The sequence below is a fragment of the Danio rerio genome, chromosome 5, assembly GCF_052040795.2.
Source record: "Danio rerio strain M-AB ecotype USA chromosome 5, GRCz13ab, whole genome shotgun sequence".
NCBI lineage: Eukaryota > Metazoa > Chordata > Actinopteri > Cypriniformes > Danionidae > Danio > Danio rerio.
In genome coordinates this window covers 76,235,005-76,249,339 of record NC_141025.1, presented here as the reverse complement: position 1 = coordinate 76,249,339, position 14,335 = coordinate 76,235,005, and the positions used below count along the sequence as shown (strand labels likewise).

Here is a 14,335-nt window from a genome sequence, read left to right as displayed (position 1 = left end):
TACTTATTGTTTTACTGTTCAACACAAAAGAAGATATTTTGAAAAATGTCAGAAACCTGTAACCATTGACTTCCATTCATTTAGCTTATTCTGCTATGTTTCCAGCATTCTTAAATATTTATTCTATCATGTTCAGTAGGATAAACAAAACTCAACTGGTTTGGAATAAATCAAAAGTGAGTAAATGATGGCAGAATGCTCAATTTTGAGTGAACTATCCCTTTAACTAAAAAAACGAGCTTCTTATATACAAAAATAATAATTAATTACACACACACAGCACTTAGAGTTACATATTATTAATACATCGGTAATAATTAGTTTAAATATTACATACATACATAATAATTAGTTTAAATATTACATACAGTATAAAGCATGACTGATGCTTTATAATATAATACCGTATAACTCAAAAACACTACTGCACTTTTTTTACTATAAATATATTACTATAGTATTTTTTTTTCATGTGGGCCTAGTTAACCCAAAAGAAAATGATCCTATCATTTACTCAACCTTAACTTATTCCACCTATGTTTTTTTCTGTTGAACACAAAAGAAGATATTTTGAAAAATGTTAGAAATCTGTAACCATTGACTTCCATTGTTTTTGTTCATCCTTCTGTTGAAGTCGATGGTTACAGGTTTCCAGCATTCTTAAAAATATATTATATCATGTTTAATAGGACAAAGATAATGGTTTGGAGTAAATGATGGGAGATTTTTGGGTGAACTAACCAAAAATGAGCTTCTTATATACAAAAAAAAAGTATTACACACACACACAGCACATAACTAGAGTTACATATTATTAATAAATTGTTAATAATAAGTTTACATATTGCTATAAAGCATAACTGATGTTGATAAAAACATGAAAGCACACTTATTATTGCCAGTTTTAGTCATTGTTTTGGTGTTAAGCCACATTGTTTTTTTATTATAGCACACTGTGTATTGTTTGTTTGTTGTCATTTAAAGGAGAAGTGTGTATTTTCTGCACTCTAATAGGGAACAAATGGAAAGAAACAGCATGTTTTCTTTGGTCAACCTGCACTGGTTAGGCAAACATATTGGTTCCTAATGTTCTTGTAAATATTTTGTAAAGACTAACTACACACTTCCCCTTTCAGGCCAGAACTCAATGTAATTTACAGGTTTGGAAGAGGTTGGGAGAACATATTTTCACCTTGTTTTTCTTTTCTCTTTTAAAAAAATTAAAGGGAGTCTCTAATAATAATAATAATCGCAATAGATGTGTATCATATGTTGACTTGTATAAAGTGGCATCAATGTTATGGGTTCATTTCTGCTGTATTTGCCAGTACTGTTGACAATTGTACATATTTGCGAGACCGTACCCTCCGTGGGTGGGTTATTGAAGATGATTAATCCAGCTGCTTGCATGCATGATCTTTAGCCTGACAGCGGTCGACATGTCATGACTGAGTGAATGTGAGCATGAAAGACAGCATGCGTATACAGGGTGCTCTGCCCCAGCTCCACAGTTCTGTAGGGGTGTCTTGTACTTCCTGGTTGGTGACAGTCAAAACAAATATTCTCTTAACAAACCCCTTTTACCTCTTGTGACAACAAGTGGGGCAGCAACAGTCTTTTACAACTGCATACCTGATGCTGCAACAATTGCCTGTGCTCCTGCTGCTGGCCCAAAGCTGCTGAAAGCGATATTACTTATAACACTTAATACTCTATTATCTGTAGATATTGATTTACACTACAACTTTGTTAGCATAAGGACATCTGATATATGGTCATGTATGAACATCTATATAGAAATATAGCTAAAATATTGGATCATTTGTGTTTATTTGTAATTCAGTTGTAAAATTGTTTTGGTGAATTGTAAAATAATACAGTATTTTGAATGATATATATGTAAAATTCAAACTTCTATGTCACATATATAATTTGCATGTATTGATCAGGATTATGTACGTAAAAATACTATAGTAGTTTTTAGTAAACTTTATAGTGTGTTTGAACTGTACTATAGTAAAGCATATTGGGTTTACAACAAATACATTGTAAAAAAAATTATAGCTAATATGTTTTATCATGTAGTACAGTCTGTAAGTATTTGGTTAAAATTAGTACAGTATGTAAATATTTATGAATAATTATAGCTAAAAAAATTTATCCTATAGTACAGTCTGTAAATCTTTGGTTAAAATTGCTACAGTATATAAATATTTATTTTAAAAAGATATAGTTAATGTTTTTAATCATAAAGTACAGCATGTAAATATTTATTAAAAATCATAGCTAATATTTTTCATTATATAGTACAGTATGTAAGGATTTGGGTAAAAATTTGTACGGTATGTAAATATTTATACAAAATTTAAACAGTATTTAAATATTTTGTTAAACAATCTACAGTATGAAAATATTTATTAATAATTAGTACAGTATGTAAATATTTATACAAAATTACAGCTAATATTTTTGATCATATAATACAGTATGTAAATATTTGATTAACGTTAGTACAGTATGTAAATATTAAAAATTAGTACAGTATGTAAATATTTATTTAAAAATTGTACAGTATGTAAATATTTACAAAAATACATACAGCTAATATTTTGATTATATAGTACAGTATGTAAATATTTATTAAAATTTAGTAAAGACTGTAAATATTTATAAAAAAAATTAGTAAAGTATGTAAATATGTATACAAAATTACAGCTTATATTTTTGATCATATAGTACAGTATGTAAATTTATATAAAAATGTACAGTATGTAAATATTTATTAAAAATTTGTACAGTATGTGAATATTTTTTAATGTTAGCTAATATTTTGATCATATAGTACGGTATGTAAATATTTATTAAACTTATATAGTTTATGTTTTTAATCATATAGTAAAGTATGTAAATATTTGGTTAAAATTAGTACAGTATGTAAATATTTCTAAAAATTTAGTAAAGTCTGCAAATATTTATAAAAAAATTGTAAAGTATGTAAATATTTATACAAAATTACAGCTTATATTTTGATCATATAGTACAGTCTGTAAATATTTATTAAAAATTAGTAATGTAAATATTTATACAAAATTACAGCTAATATTTTGATCATATAGTACAGTCTGTAAATATTTATTAAAAATTAGTAATGTAAATATTTATACAAAATTACAGCTAATATTTTTGATCATATAGTACAGTATGTAAATATATATAAAAAATGTACAGTATGTAAATATTTATTAAATATTTGTACAGTATGTAAATATATAATAAAAATTACAGCTAATGTTTTGATCATATGTACAGTATGTAAATATTTGGTTAAAAAATGAGTAATGTAAATATTCATTAAATTTAGTACAGTATGTAAATATTTAGAAAAAATGTAAAGCTATTATTTTTGATAATATAATACAGTATGTAAATATTTATAAAAATTTGTACAGTATGTAAATATTTTTTAATGTTAGCTAATATTTTGATAGTACGGTATGTAAATATTTATTAAACTTATATAGTTTATGTTTTTAATCATATAGTAAAGTATGTAAATACTTGGTTAAAATTAGTACAGGATGTAAATATTTATTAAGAATTATTGCAGTATGTAAATATTTGTAAAAAATAATATGGTTAATGTTTTTAATCATATAGTACAGTATGTAATATTGATTAAAATTAGTACAACATGTTTAAATGATAGCTAAGGTTTTTGATCATATAGTACAGTATGTAAACATTTGGTTAAAATTGGTACAGTATGTAAGCATTTATAAAAAATAATAGCTAATATCTTTGATCATATAGTACAGTATGTAAATATTTGGGTAAAAATAGCAGACTATGTGAATATTTATAAAAATTCATAGCTAATATTTTCATCATATAGTACAGTATGTAAATATTTATTAAAATGAGTAAAGTATGAAAATGTTTTTTAATTACAGCAAATATTTTTGATCATATAGTACAGTATTTAAATATTTATTACAAATTATACAGTATGTAAATATGTATTAAAATCATAGCAAATATTTATGATCATATAGTACAGTATGTAAATATTTGGTTAAAAATAAGCGCAGTATGTAAATATTTATAAAAAATTAGATAGTTAAAGGTTTTAATCATGCAGTACAGCATGTAAATATTTGCTTAAAATGAGTACAGTATGTAAACATTTATTAAAAATGATAGCTAATATTATCCGAAACCCAAACATGAACTCGTATATCATATATGTAATTTGCATTTATTTCCATATGTCTCATATAACTCAAGTACTTTCCTATAGTACGGTTTAAAACAATAGAGTATTTAATATAAATTACTATAGAATTTTTTTTCATGAACATGCAATCTCTTTGACAAACCATTTGCTCTTTTTCATACAAGTGCTAAAATGTCATCTACACACTTTCGTGAAATCTAAAATGGCTTACAGCAGCTTTAGCCATCTTGCAACAAATACTTTACCTCAATCCCCATTTGCTTTCCACCAAGTCCGTGGGCTTCCCTCCGATCTTCCTTCCCTAACCCCCTCCCTGGTCTGGAGCACATCCCTCCTGGGTTCCCGTTGTGATTTTGGGGGGGACGCAGTGGGGGGCCTGTATCAGTGTGCCTCTCTCTGTGTCACTCCAGGTTACGGGCTGGTGGTGCAGGAGGAACTAGTGTCACCGGCCTCCATGCAGTACAGTCTGCCCTCGCCACTGGGCAATGAGCCCTACTGGCAGGAGGTTTCCAGCATGGAGTGCGCGCCCATCGCCACCACTGAAGAAGACACGCTCATGGAGATGTCCGAGGTACAGGTTTGGCCCTCAGGAAATAGTCCGTCCATTGTGGCTGTAGAGGACTCCTCATTGGAGTGCAGCAATGCGGACGACTCCGAGGCGTTGCAGAACCGGAGCCTGGGTCACTCCAGGAGCGGGACGCCCGGTGGGAACGGACTCACTCCGGGAGGTTTAAGTGGCTCCATCGAGCTCCTGGAGGATCAGTCCATCGGTGCGGATTCAGACTACAGTGCCGCCGGGATGCTGCGTCTGAGCGAAGGGGTCAACATCAGTGCTCTGGACAGAGGTCAGGGGTCGGAGAGTTCAGAAGGGGCTGTAGGTCACCAAGTCACCAACAACATTAAAGACGGTTCCAATGGAGGTTTGGGAGAAGGAGGAGGTGACGGCACACAGTTAGAAGATAGCATATCTCTCATTTCAGGGCAACAGCGTGTGTATGCTCGAATGAGCGAGTCGCCTGGGCTGAGAAGACGGGCAGATCCTGGCGAAGACAGGTGAGTTGCTTATTGGGCTCGGAATTCTGTTGTGGACCAAAAGGGCTTCTTCAGGAAGTATACTTGGGTAAACGTTTACAACTCTTAATTGTAAAGACTATTAAGGGCTCTGGGGTAAGCACTGTTGCTTTATGGCAAGTAGGTCACTGGTTCGAGTCCTGGCTGGACTAAATTTAACTAAATTGGCCATACTGTATGAATGTGAGAGTGTATGGGTGTTTGCCAGTGCCGGGTTGCAGCTGGAATGGCATCCGCTGCGTAACACATATGCCAGAATTGTTGGCCGTTCATTCTGCAGTGGCGACCCCTGGTAAATAAGTCATTGAGCCAAAGTAAAATGAATGAATGACTAGTTACTGCCCCCTAGTGTTCATATTACCCAAGAACTTCAGTCAAATGTATGTTTAAGTACTTATTTCCAATGAGCCTGTGTTAGAAACAGGGCTTAATTTGTGCCAGAACAAACCAGATCCGGCATCTCTGAAATCGGCGCCTCAATTTACCGATCCCCCTCATCAACCGCCCTGTCCGCGACTCCTAAACCCTCTTCACTTTCGTCTGCAACACCCCGCCACCATAAACCTCCAACACCCTCCTCCCCGTTCTATACTTTTATGCACGACACCTCTTTCTCCTCTGATAAAGGCTGATTTATACTTCTGCGTCAAACGCACGCTAATGCTACGCCGTTGACGCATAGCCCTACGCCATGGCCGTCGGCGTCGCTGACATGCACCTCTCAAAAAATGTAACTACACTTCGCAACGACGCGTAGCGTAAGCTCTGTGATTGGTCGGCTTGGCAGCACTGACGAGTCCAGGCGGGACCGAGAGCCGCGCGAATGTTGCAAGCCCGATGGAGCGATTGTTTACAAGTGTGGAGTCCTGTGAAGGAGCTCCAGGTGGAAAGTTTTGTTTTGTGTTTACCTCATAGTTAAAGTTGTTGCACGTCCACCGGTTCCTGCCTCAAAATGAGCGAGTTTGAGCAACTTGTACATCCAGGAAGTGTTCAGGAAAAGCAAAACAGCAGCGAAGAAACTCGACACAGAGGAACATTTACACCTTACTGCCTACTAGCGTTTTCGGAAGTGATAATGCAGACCAACAGAGACAGCGCGCAGAAGTATAAATGCACAGCTACGCGCGTTGCATGCGCCGTGGGTTACGCCGATCACTTGACGCAGAAGTATAAACCAGGCTTAACATGCCTTATCCGTTACCCCGATCTGTTCCGGGACCTCGCAATTCATAAATTCAGCACTGGTTAGAAATACTGTCAGACTAGTCAATAAACTGACTGTTTACAGAAGTCTTCGTTTAGACAAAGAAATGCAAAAGCTCTGCTCATTTAGTTGTTTCTTTTCATGGAGTGTCTGTGTTTCTTGCAGGGAAACAAAAGTAAGGCCACTTCCACTCGCACGTCATGATTTTGCCAAGTAAGGTGCGATCCTGGATTAACATTTCTGTCGATCCTAGAACATTATTTTTGCTGAAAAATGTAATCCATACCTATTCCCTACCCCTAAACACAACCATAAGTGAAGTTTCACAAACTAATTTTGAGAGGAGCATGTGATATGATTGACCGCAGCTGATACCTATTGCTAATCATTAGCTAGCCAATCGGATTAGTCCAAATTTAATATAAATGTCCAGCGTAAAGCTGCGGTCGCACTAGAGTTTGAACTTGCGAAATTCTGTCATATGGCGCTGTGAAAAGGGGCAGGATTAAACAAGATGATTAAACATTCAAAAAAGCCAGCGATTGTTTCATATTTTAAATTGAGGCCAGGATTGGTCTCACGCAGTCAAGTGATGCGATTTCGCAGGTCAGAGTTCAGAGCTTGAATTTCCAAGGCAGCGATCTGCCAAACTTGCAAGAGCTTGTGTTTCTAGTCTGACGTATTTGTGTGCATATGAATGGGAGTTTATGGGGAGAAAAATTCAGTGTGACCTTAACTTAACTCCATTACCTATCTTTGTTTAGGAAGACCCCCCCCCTCCCCCATCCATCCCTTCTTCCTTCTACTCAATTCTAGGATCGGGCGACACGGCGGCTTAGTGGCTAGCACTGCTGCCTCACAGCAAGAAGGTCGCTGGTTCTAGTCTTATCTGAGCCAGTCAGCACTTTCGGTGCGGAGTTGACATGTTCTCCTCATGTTCGCGTGGGTTTTCCCCAGGTACTCTGGTTTCCTTTGACAGCCTAAAGACATGTGACAACAGGTATCGTTATCGGTATCGTTTGCGGCCGGAAGTAAATGAAAACTATTTCTACTATTTAATAAATTTCCCATTCTGAAAACGTAGTCCCGTGGAGTTTCTGGAGACCGTGAATTATGTAGCCGGAGGTACGTATGGCTGCATTTCACTTTTTAAGCGAACGCTATGGGGCGGTATGACGCCGTTCCTTTTCGCGCTTAACGGCTGACCCCTTATCTCCATGTGGAGGGCTTTCCCACTGCAACCAGTTTGTTCAGTTAGCTAGTTGTGTACGTCGACAGGCTTGAGACAAAGAGATGAGCTGACGACGACAACTGGGTTCGAGTACCGGGGAAGAGCGGTTCCAGAAATAGAATCCAAAAAATAAAGTCAACAAGTTCATAACAGGGTAAGAATATGGTAAAATCTAAAAACGTGGTAAAAAACAGATGAGGGCTTTTCTTTTTCTGGACAGCTTTTGTAAATTATTGGTTGGGTTTAGGGAGGTAGGCGAGCAGGTCAATTGGTAAAATTGGTTGGTTTCAGGGAAGGAGGAGGAGGGTGGGTCAGCTGATCGCCCAATCAATAATTCCAACCCAAGCTCATTCTGGAAACGTAGCCCCGCGGACATTTCTGGAGACCGCGATTTACGTGGCCGGAGGTACATACGGCTGCGTTTAGTTTTTCTCGAGCGAACGCTGCTGGGTGTGGCGCCGCTCCGCTGCTCCTCTTCGCGCTCGCCGGCCGACGGCTCGCCTCCGAGTGGAGGGCTTTCCCGCTGCTACCAGTTTGTCCGCTTAGCTCCCAGTTGAATAATTGAATAATTCAGTCAGTCAGACAGACGGTCGTTCGACAGCGGCCTCTGCCCGGTTTACGCAAGAACAGTGCGGTGCGAACGCCACTTGAGAGAGACAATTGAGATGCGTAAAAGCGCACACAGCGGCCTCTCGCGGATTCGCGAAAACAAAAACTGCAAAAATACGTACCTCTCGAGACGTATTTTGTAGTCTCCAGAAACGAGGTCTCCACGGGACTACGTTTTCAGAATGAGTCTGGGTTGATCGTTACGGTACTGTACAAATATAATTATTGTTATACAGTCTCATAAAAAAATGCTGCTATATTAATGTGCATATCGCACTTCCGGCCGGCCGCATATCCGATCTAGACTTTACCTTGGATAGCGGAGGGGTGTCGCGAACCTAAGTTAAGAGCCGGGGCGGGGGTTGATTGTTGCGGATGAAAGTGAAAAGGGTGTAGAGGAGACACAGAACAAAGTGAAAGTGAACAGCGGACAGGGGAGGAGGGCGGATGAATAGGGGGATAGGTAAAATGAGGTGTCGGATCAGATTTCAGAAGTGCCGGATCCAGCTTGTTCCGGCACAAATTAAGCCCTGGTTCTCTCCCAGGACAGCATGCCAAACCTACTAACAAAGTCAACCGTTATCTAAGTGTGAACTCTTGAACTGTAAATTATTCCCAAAATCAAAGGGGAATAATAGTTGGATAACAATCATGTAAACATAATCGTAAGTCTAAACCTAAGATAAACTGTAAACATATCCCTTAATTCTGATTGGCTGATTGGAATGTTGTTCCAGGATCAACATAGATGTTAATCCAGGAACATGTCCTACTTGGTGAAATCAGGTTAGGGCTCCCACTCTCAGTGTTCACTGCTGACCGCGCTGTCATTACCTCCCCTAATTTTCTTTCTCATTTCTCAGGTTAAGCGCAGGGTCGTTCCTGTCTTATCTGCAGGATCAGGGCTCTCCTGGTTGGCATTCGGCTGCAGAAGCGACTCAGAACAGATTGGCGTCTTTGCAATGCTCCCTTCCTAGGCAGGCAATAGAGTCTATGATGTCATCGGTGCGAGCCACGGTGGACTCTGACTCCAAGCAGTCTTGTTTGGGCCAGGAGGCTCTGATTGAGCCAGTGCGGGACATGGGGCACTCTGAGATCATCCATGGCCATTATCAGGGGACTCAGCCGTTTGAGAAAGGACTCGGCTTCCCGCACAGAACAACCAACATGCGCGCTTGGGAGGACATGCGTCTGAGCGGACAGGTAAGAAGAGATTTAGTTTTATTGGATTAGATTTCATTCGCATTGTCACATACTGTACCAAGCACTTAATGTTTGCTAGTGGCAGTGTAGAATCTTTGTGTGAAAGGTTTGACATTTTGGGGATGTAGTAGACAATTTATTTCACAGTAGGTCTCAAGTTGAAGGTGAAACGTGTTGTTTTTTTATTTGATGTTTGACAGATTTAATTTGCATTGACACACACCGGGCACTTGATGTTTGCTAGTAGGAATGTAGAATGTTTGCTGGGATGTAGTGTAAAAGGTTTCTTCTCTTAGGTCTTTAGTTGAAGGTCAAGTGATGTGCAAACAGGATTTAATTTCCATTGCTCTATAGGCCTGCCAAAAGGACAATCACTTTGACATAGATCGGGCGGATTTTCCAAGAAATCCCCAATAACCTGTAGTCCGTAATTGAGTTATGGTTGGAAATACTCAGCTGGTGGTCAAACACTACACACAAGTTCCTTTGTCACAATCACCCGCGATCTAAAACACCATAGATCACTGGAAAACACTCACAAGTGTTAACGGACTACTTAGCCACCATTTCAAGGACTACAACTCCATACATGCACTCCGCTCTCACACACACATGTTTCTGATCCTGACTGATTACATACACACAGCTGATGCTGCTCAGGCACTGATTACACACACTTATATACAGCTCACTTTGAGACACTCATTGCTAAGACAATGAGACAATAACCGGGGAAGTGACACTGACAACAGAAGTGCGGATCAACATGCAGGTTTATTAGTGAGTTCAGGCCAGCAATGGTCAACACAGGGGCAAACAGATGTATGAAGGCAATTCAGAGTCAGAATGGTCAGAAGGCAGGCAGCATACAGGAATAATCAAACAAAACAAAGCAAAGGTTCAAAACACTGAAGGCAAGGCAAGAAAAACTAGTTGTAATGTTACTAAACAGATAACAAGACTAAGCAGCAACTGGGTGTTTGAGATGTGTTCTTATAGTCCAAGTAATCAGTCTGTGAGCAGCTTCAGCTGTGAGAGTGTAATCAGTCAGGATCTGGAACATGTGTGTGAGTGAAGTGCATGTATGGAGTTGTAGTCCTTGAAATGGTGGATTTGTAGTCCGTCAACACTTGTGAGTGTTTTCCAGCGATCTAAGGTGTTTTAGTTTGCTGGTGATCGTGACATCCTTATTGTTCTGGTGGACACAGTAATTTTGTGTTCGATTGAAAAGTTTGCAGGGATTATGAAAGCATTTTTGTAAATAATTGTATAAAAATGCATTTCACATCTTTAACTATGTGTTGACATGACATGGTAACCGACATTTGGATCTCTATGAATTTTGTGTCATATCATGTTGTAGTTTTTTCACATATTTGATGTACTGTCTATTAACTGAGGGCACATATGTTTCAATCATTATATCATATTTTAGAGGGACACTTAACTTTTTTTTGTTTTTTTGTTTGTTTGTTTGTTTTTGGAAAAAAAAGCTCATTTTACAAGTTAAACAGTTGATTTGAAGCAGTTTTTATTCTATTCAGTTGAATTTTTTTATAATTTTGAAAACGACCCCCCGTATACATTTCTGGAGAAAGCAAATTATGTAGCCAGAGCTACGTATGGCTGCATTTGGTCTTTACAATTACATTTGGTTTTTTTACAATTTTCATTTTTTAATCGAAGCAACTTAAATCCAAGTCAATCATATCTTAGTGATCAATAAAACGGTCAATGAATCATATGAGGCAGAATAACTCAGTTCAGTTACTTACTGTAAATAATATGCTGTACTAAACAGAAACAAACCATAGTATATAACAGCAAAAACAAAAAAAATCAATAAAACTAGGTGTGTGTGTGTGTGTGTGTGTGTGTGTGTGTGTATATATATATCTATATATATATATATATATATATATATATATATATATATATATATATATATATATATATATATATATATATATATATATACACACACACACACGCCTAGTTTTATTGATTTTTTTTGTTTTTGAGCACAACATCAGAAATTAAGTTATTGCATCCTAACATGTTCTACTCAAGGTAAGGTCACGAGGAATCCTGCTTCACAAATAACTCCGCTCCCTCAGTCATCTTTCCATCAAGCAAGTTTCGGCTGACGACGTCACCAACTAGAAGTGGCAGTAATGCACCAAAAACTTGTTGTTGAACAGTGTAAAACAGAAATAAGAAGAAATTGTCATTCTCGCCATCAAATGGATTTACTTTCATCGGCTAGACACTGGCCTTAGAGCTCCTTGAATGTCAGTGCCATCACTTGTTGATCCGCGATCTGTAAATGTAGCTTGTGTGGACACTACTGCACTACTTGACTAATAAAATAGCTTCACAACTGAAAAGTTTTTTGATTTAGAAAGTAGTTAAAATCTGAAAATGTGGTAAAAAAAATGAGGTCTTTTCTTTTTCTGGATTGCTTTTTAAAACTGTCGGTTGGGTTTAGGGAAGTTGGTGGGCGGGACAATCGGTGCTTTTTAAAACACTATTGGTTGGGATGTAGGGAAGGGGAGGGTGGGGGATCGGTCGGTTAATCTGTCAGCAAGTCAGTCAGGTGATAGTGACCTCTGGTGGGTTTAAGTGAAAACAGCAGGCGTGAATGGCACTTGTGAGAGACATTTGAGATCTGAAAAAGCATACAAAAGCGGCTTCTGTTTGTGAAAATTCATGAAAGCAAAAACTGCAAAAAAAAAAACAAAAAAACTACCTACCGGGACGTATTTGCCGCTCTCCAGAAATGTATATAGGGGTACATTTTCAGAATGAGCCTGGGTTGATTTTATTTGTTCTGGTGGGGTCACTTTTAGCTTAGCTTAGCATAATGAATTGAATTAGATTTGACCATTAGCATTAGCATCAAAACATTTAAAAAGGCGGAGTTTTCTTTAAGGAAATTCCTTTGATTTGTGGTCCATTTCCTTTTAATTTAAAATTCATTCCAACAATGCACTCCCTGTTTTAAAGGAACTGAGAGATATTAAACATGTGAAGGAATTATAAAGCTTACTATGACGGTATTTGGTTGGAGATAGCAGTGATTAGTGGTCAGTCTGACTGTACTTTGCTGTAGAAGCCAAACAATAAACCATATTACTTGTGACTTTATTAAAATAACAAGCCCAAAGTCACAGAATCGATTGCTCTATGCTTTGTTTTCATAAGGTTGATAGAAACTCAAGTCTGCACAATTGTTGGCACTATCATGTGGTTGCACACATACATGTACAGCCAGTCCCTAGATGGACAGTAGACATTGGTGTCTAAATATAGACGTGGTCCACCTCTGTCATCTGAAGGGGGAAGGAATATTATATATGGAGCTGGAAAGCATGGACAGTAAGGTCATAAACTCAAAGACACACAATGCGGCTATAGGGAAATATTTATTTTAAAGGATAAAACTATATTATAATTATACATTTTTTAAATTATTTTTTACATTTTCTATAATTATATTATAATAACACTTTAGCTTAGGTCACAGTTCACTGTATTAACAAACCATTAACTAACACTAATAGCTTAATAAACTGCTGATTAGCTGCTTAATAATAGTTAGTAAGGTAGAAGTTTGGTTTAGGTTTTGATTAGGGATGCAGAATAAGATCATGCTTTGTGACTACTAATCAAGTTAATAACTTAATAATAATCAGGTAAGAAGCCAGTAGTTAATAGGATGAATTGTGACCTAAGTTAAAGTGTTACCATAAAATTGTATTATTTGCATGTAACAAATATTTATTTATGTTTGTTTGTTTGTTTGTTTGTTTAAATACAGTATATATACTAGCCCTATATTAGCCTTCCTGCAAATTTTCAATTATTTTTCAAATTTTCAAATAATCATAGTTATAAACATAATAATTTTAATAACCAATAATTGATTTCTTTTGACTTTGCCATGATGACAGTGTATTATATTTATAAATCAAATACATTTTTCAGTCAGGCATATATATATATGACACAACAGAAATTTTGTCAGCTTTTCTATTATATATATATATATATATATATATATATATATATATATATATATATATATATATATATATATATATATATATATATATATATATATATATATATATTATAGAAAAGCTGACAAAATTTCTGTTGTGTCTGTTCAGTTTAACCCTGTCATGCTACATGTAAACCAAAGCATGCAGCTGGTGTGAAAATGTTAACAGCTGTTGGTTCACTGCCTAGTAAAGAGCCACAACAAGAGAGTTGTCTTCACATTGTGTGTATTTAGAGCTCACAGGTCACATGTGCAATCAGATACTGCACAGAAGGAGGACATTTTTTGGACTGCTGAAAGAGAAAGAAAGAAAGAAAGAAAGAAAGAAAGAAAGAAAGAAAGAAAGAAAGAAAGAAAGAAAGAAAGAAAGAAAGAAAGAAAGAAAGAAAGAAAGAAAGGCTTAACCATTTTGCTTTAATTATATACAGCAATTCTCACATAAACATACAATTAGTACCTCCTAAAACATTCTTAAAATCTCCAAATCAGCAATTTATTTAGCAGTCCTACAAAGAACGCTGAAAGACCACTTCACTTTACCGCTTTACCAATTTATGGAATTTAATTTATCTTTATTCCAGCAGTTATCATCTCTTTAATAACCATTTTGGCACTTATTGGACCCATACCCAACCTTTTGTTTTATCTGGTTCTCCATATTGCCAACTTAGCTGACTCTAACACACAATTCAATAAAAAAAGTCCTCCTTTCCTGAAAGT

At 36.6% G+C, this 14,335-nt stretch overlaps 1 protein-coding gene across 47 annotated transcripts in view; it reads left to right on the top strand.

Moving 5' to 3' along the window:
* Positions 1 to 14,335, top strand: part of ank1a (ankyrin 1, erythrocytic a) — a 222,930-nt gene that overhangs the window by 190,534 nt on the left and 18,061 nt on the right. For all 47 annotated transcript variants that reach the window (NM_001442989.1, NM_001442988.1, NM_001442992.1 and 44 more), the window contains 2 exon segments: positions 4,645 to 5,287; positions 9,213 to 9,552. In NM_001442989.1, the coding sequence (NP_001429918.1) occupies positions 4,645 to 5,287; positions 9,213 to 9,552 (983 nt within the window).